The following is a 6,019-nucleotide window of genomic DNA, read 5'->3' as shown; positions in this document are numbered from 1 at the left end:
CACAGTACATGACCTGTCTGTACCAGGAATTGCCTTTTTTAAGCTTTGCTTATCTGCACTCTGCTTCTGATAGTACTGTATGTGCTGCGACTATATTTGCAATTCTTTTTGTCAATACATTTAAAAAAAAAAAAAAAGCTCAGAGCTATGTTATGCGGGAACAAAATGGTTGCAGAGAAGCCACGTTTGTTATGCTTTTTATGCATCTATCAGGCTAGATGGTACAATTTAATGTGTTAACTAGAACCAAGGTAATGTGATGATACAGCTGCATACTGTAATTAAATTCTATGTGTCTTTTGTTTGTGGTAGCAAGATATATAATATTGTAGCAAAATATTCAATAAAAGTGTTGCCATCGGTTTTTCCCATACACCAGAACAAAGGCTTTTGTGTACGTTGCCATGTGAATAGAAAAATTTAGAAGCCGGCGGATTATTCTTTATTAATAATAATAATTTAGGCAAAGCTGCCCACTGCTGGTAATATAAGTAGAGCACTAATATATGGAAGTTACACTGCCCCCATACCATTAACCTAGGGTATAAAAGGGACTTGCAAAGGTTATACCAGCAGCCTTACAGAGGGAGCGTGTGCAGCATGGTCCATTATCAGCCTCATGTAGGGAGCTTGGCAGAGCGACCCTCATCAACTTAAGTTTCTTATATAGCGCAGCAAATGCTGTTGTGCTTTACAATTGGAAATAACAATGATATAACAAAACTGGGTAATAACAAATAGTCATAGAGGTAGGAAGGCCCTGCTCGCAAGCTTAAAATCTATAGGGAAATAGGCATGTATACACAAGGAAAGGTGCTATCTATTGCATAGTTGTTCACCAGATTGCAAAGGTTCTTGGAGGGCTGTATGATATGGTCATACAGCAATGATGAACCGGGGTCAAGAGGAAGGGAAAGTGAAGAATGAGAAGACATGTGAGGATATGTGAGGACTGTGCAGAGTGGATGCAATTTGATAGGAAGGTTTATGAAAGTTATGTGGGCGGTTCTGGAATTTGATACACTTGCCTAAAGAGGTGAGTTTTCAGGGAACGCTTGAAGGTTTGGAGACTAGAGGAGAGTCTCATTGTGCATGGTAGGGCATTCCACAGAGTGGGTGCAGCCCGATGAAAGTCCTGCAATTGTGAGTGGGAGTGAGTAATGAGTGTGGATGAGAGACGCAGGTATTGTGAAGAGTGAAGAGGTCGGGGTGGGAAATATTTTGAGATAAGCGAAATTATGTATGTTGGTGTAGTTTGGTTAATGGCCTCGTGTGTGAGTAAAAGTATTTTATATTGAATACGGTAGGATACAGGTAACCAATGGAAGGAACTGACAGAGTGGATCTGCAGACGATGAACGTCTAGCGAGGAAGATTAGCCTCACCGCTGCATTCAGAATGGATTGTAGTGGTGAGAGTCTCGTTTTGGGAAGACCAGTTAGGAGACTATTGCAATAATCAATGCGGGAAATAATGAGAGCACGGATTAGAGTTTTAGAAGTGTCTTGTGTAAGGTGTGGTCATATTTTGGATATGTTTTTGATGCATGTAACATGATCTTGAAACAGATTGAATGTGGGGAACAAAGGACAGATCAGAGTCAAGGATGACACCTAGGCAGCGAGCTTGTGGGGTAGGGTAGATAGTCGAGTTTTCAACAGTGATAGAGATATCAGATTGGTACCTACTATTGGCCGGTGTAACTCTGTCATTGAAATATTAAGTTTGAGGTGGCGAGATGTCATCCAAGATGAAATGTCAGAAAGGCATTCAGTGACGCGGCCCAGTACAGATAGGGACAAATCAGGGGAGGATAGGTAGATTTGAGTATCATCTGCGTACAGATGATACTGAAATCCAAAAGAGCTGAATAGTTTACCAAGAGATGAGGTATAGATAGAGAAAAGCAGAGGACCCAAGACTGAGCCTTGTAGTACTCCAACTGAAAGAGGTAGCGATGAGGAGGTAGATTCAGAGAAGTGAACACTGAAGAAGCGATTAGATAGGTAGGATAGGAACCAAGAAAGGGCTGTGTCTTTAAGACCTAGGGATTGTAGTGTTTGTATGAGAAGAGAGTGGTCAGCAGTGTCAAATGCAGCAGATAGATCTAGAAGAATAAGTAGTGAGTAATGGACTTTTGACTTCGTAGTGACCAAATCATTAACCAATTTAGTCAGTGCTGTCTCTGTGGACTGTTGGGAATGGAAGCCTGACTGAAGTGAGTCCATTAAAGTGTGTGAGTTAAGAAAGTGATGCGAGTCGAGTGTAGGCAAGTCTCTCAAGTAGCTTAGAGAGACAAGGGAGCTGATAGATAGGGCGGTAGTTTGAGAGAGCGTTAGGGTCAGAATTTAGATTTTTCAAAATGAGAGTAATCACTGTATGCTTGAAGAGTGAAGGAAATATACCAGTAGAGAGAGACAGATTACAGATGTTAGTTAAGGTAGGGATGAGCGCCAGAGACAGAGCTTTACTTATTTGTGAGGGTAAAGGATCAAGAGGAGAGGTAGTAGAGAAGCAGGATGAGAAGAGTGATGATACTTCATCTTCATTTGTGGGATCAAATGAATAGAGTGCCAGAGGGTTCAGGTAAAGAACGGAGCAGGTCACTGGCTGCCGAAGAACATGCCATTTCATCTCGGATCTTATCAATCTTCTCCTTGAAGTATGAAACAAGATCCTGTGCCTTGGTAGTGGCTGGTGGGATAGGTATGAGAATAAGGCTCCTGAAGCGAAGTATTTAAGCCTCATGGAAGATAGTCGACAGCGTGTCCCCTACCTGAGAGTACCAGCCCACTGTACGGGGAGGTTCCTAGAGCTTTGTCATGAACCCAGCTAAATCAAGAAGACAGTAATACAAATAAGTTAAGTGAATTGTTTAAGTTTGTTTATACTTTGTTACTTATATTTTACAATATTCATTGTGTTACTTATATAAAATATACTATTCTGTTAGTTATAATCAATACACTCAACTGTCTGAATGTTTTAATTAGCACCTTGTACTCAAGACCTGTTTCGAATTCAACTGATACAGAGCTAGCACAGGGTTATTGTAACCAACAACCATCCACCTAGGGGCGTCACTTCCCCTGATGACACCTGGTGCATCCTGCCATGAAAATGGGATGTGGCCTCATACAAGGAGGTGTGGCTTAGTGGGAGGTGGCATAGCCTTGTGGTCCGAACCACCATTTTTTATCACTCCGGGGGTTCGGGAGATGCAGTCTGCCCCCGGGGTGTGCCTTTGCTGCAGTGCCGGCTTCTACACAGTGAAAGGAGCCAGGTACTGTACTTCATATTACAGTGCAGCACCCAGTTCCTGTTACTGAGCAGAAGCTGGCATTTTGTACGCCCATGATCATTGTAGTTTTATATGCATTACTTATCACTGTAAACTATGAATGTTCTGGTTACTGATTAAGCAATATAAATAAGTATTTGTGTGTGTTATTAGTTTACAAAGGTTTATACACATAGATTCAGCTCAAGATGAAAAAACGACACAGGAGAATAAAAATGACAATCAATATGTTTTTGGCAAGTGCTATTATTGACCAACATTCAAAAATCGATACCTAGGGTCCAAAATTGTGTCCCAAGAAGATCAGTTTTTTTATTATGAATTATGTTATTTCCATAACAGAAGGAAACATGCAATAATGCGTATAAGAATGCATAAATTATCATACCATACTTCAGACCAATTGGCTAGACCAAAAGGCACAGTGTGATAGGCTCATCTTAGTACTAATTCTTAAAAAAGCCATTACCTTTTATAGGATAAAATAACTGGAAGCATACATGAAAGGAGCCATTGTAGAATAGGGCTATATAAGGAGAGCCGTTTACCATCTTAGAACTATGATTACGCATTTCATATAAAACTCCATTTTGTGCACTTATTAAGCGGCTCACCTAAACACATTTCTCACAAGGTAAATACAACACATGTATAATGCCCACACTGTAAATATGAATGAGATGTCTATGTGGTGTGCTTGTCAGGTGATGTGGTATGCCTTGGAGAGTGATAAAGTGGAGAAAGTACCAGCCAATCAGTTTTTAACTGCCATGTAACAGACTGTGTTTGAAATATCAAATGTAGGAGCTGATTGGTTGGTACTTTATCTCTGTCCACTTTATCTCTCTCCAACGCTAAGCCTTAGAACATTACTACAAAGTGAGGCAGAGTGAAAGAAAGCAGATTTTGTGGCAACATCAAAATGTTGGAAAATACAGTAAAAAAATTTTTTTTCTTAATAATCTCTTGTTAGTAAATCTAAAATAGTAATAATGCTCAACTACAGTTGCAATATTTGTATTAGTACTAGAGAAATGTAAAGTATGTAATAAAAAACAAGGTATTAATGACTTTTTCTTCTTTCTGGGTCCAGAATGGAAAAGTCCGGTCATCTGTAGTTAACCTCCTAGTTGAACTCTACTGATAGCTGTTGTGAAATAAACAATATAGAAACGTGTAATGAGTACAAAGGAACATATGCACTGGAGAATCACAATACATAGAGTGGTGTTTTAATAATTATTATTTTTTGTTATTGGAGCATACAAGAAAGAAAAGACAATAGACATATGCACAATGATAAATGTATATGGAAGTCAGCACCAAAGTAGGTATTGACAGATAGCAAACAAATATAAAGTACAATTGATCGACAAGGTAAAGGCAGAAAAATACTATATGCCACACAAAGACACGCAAAGTACTTAGAAATACAACATTGAAGATGGACCAATATTTATATCAGGCATAGTCGACAATGAGCTACTGTAGATCAAGAAACCAGAGGCAACAATTTTTATTTAGCTAACATTGTTTAACGCAATCAACAGTTGCCTGGCTTCATACCACTGGGTTGTACGAAAACATTTCTGAAGGCATGTTTTACTATCTATGGACAGTGAATCAAAATATATATTTCCCAAATCTGGAAAAGGTTTTCAGTGCTTGCTCCCTTATGCAAGGCAGGCTCCAGCCGGTATTTTCCCCGGTATTTTAAAAACCAGAGCCCGGGGCTGGTTATTTTTAGGAGGGGGGACCCCACACAATTTTTTTTCTCATTTTACATTATTTTACACACTCTCACACAGAGAAGCATGCACTTGTGCAGAGAAGCATCTCACTGATCCGCGCATGATTCTCCAAACACACCAGCCAAAAGCAGTTCTATTTGAAAGTTTTTATATGAATTCTATCCTTTAGCGGCAGTGTTTGGGTATTGTATGCAGAGATTGAGAATACAAATTCTTGGTAATTTCCCGTGTTCTATGAGGTGTATGTAAAAATCCAACCAAGTCTGACCGATGGTCCATTGATTCATATTTGTGTGGTCAGCCGTGAAAGTGATTACGAATTGGTTAAACTCTGCCATGATTGGTGTTTAGTAAATTACCAAGATGCATTTTTGGTAGAAAATGCAAACTCGAATGAACACAGGAGCTTAGTAAATTTCCCTTTTAATGTATTATAACATACAGTGTAAATAAGTTTCAAAACAAAAGTTTAATTGCTTGTGATCTTATTATATTTATGTATTTATGAAAGGGATCTAGGAGTCACTATTTCAGGTGACCTAAAGGCAGGTAAGCAATGTAATAAAGCAATGAGGAAGGCTACTCAGATGCTTGGCTGCATTGGGAGAGGAATTAGCAGCAGAAAGAAAGAAGTAATAATGCCACTGTATAGGTCATTGGTACGCCCTCATCTAGATTACTGTGTTCAATTCTAGAGGCCATATCTTCAAAAGGATACATTAGAGACTGTACAAGGAAGGGCAACTAAAATGGTGCATGGCCTACATCACAAAACATACCCAGAAAGACTGGGGGGTGGTAGGTTCAGGGGAAATTTGGGGGAAAATTATTTCACAGAAAGGGTAGTGTACAAGTGTAATAGCCTCCAATCAGAGGTGGTAGAGGCTAAGACAGTAGAGCAATTTAAACATGCATGGGATAGACATAAGGATATCCTTACAAAGAAATAAGGATCAAATGAGGTTTG

General features: G+C 39.3%; 1 protein-coding gene across 2 annotated transcripts in view; it reads right to left on the bottom strand.

The window, feature by feature from the left end:
- Nucleotides 1-3,588: 3,588 nt before the first annotated feature.
- The window catches only part of LOC134927206 (uncharacterized), a 605,974-nt gene continuing 603,543 nt past the window's right edge, over nt 3,589-6,019 (bottom strand). For both annotated transcript variants that reach the window (XM_063921361.1, XM_063921370.1), the window contains exon 23: nt 3,589-4,448. In XM_063921361.1, coding sequence (XP_063777431.1) covers nt 4,428-4,448 — 21 coding nt within the window. In that variant the 3' untranslated portion in view covers nt 3,589-4,427. The remainder of the gene's footprint in view (nt 4,449-6,019) is intronic.

This window comes from Pseudophryne corroboree, chromosome 1, assembly GCF_028390025.1.
Source record: "Pseudophryne corroboree isolate aPseCor3 chromosome 1, aPseCor3.hap2, whole genome shotgun sequence".
Taxonomy (NCBI): Eukaryota; Metazoa; Chordata; class Amphibia; order Anura; family Myobatrachidae; genus Pseudophryne; species Pseudophryne corroboree.
The sequence above is the reverse complement of the archived record's forward strand: the minus strand, read 5'-3'. Positions and strand labels throughout refer to the sequence as shown.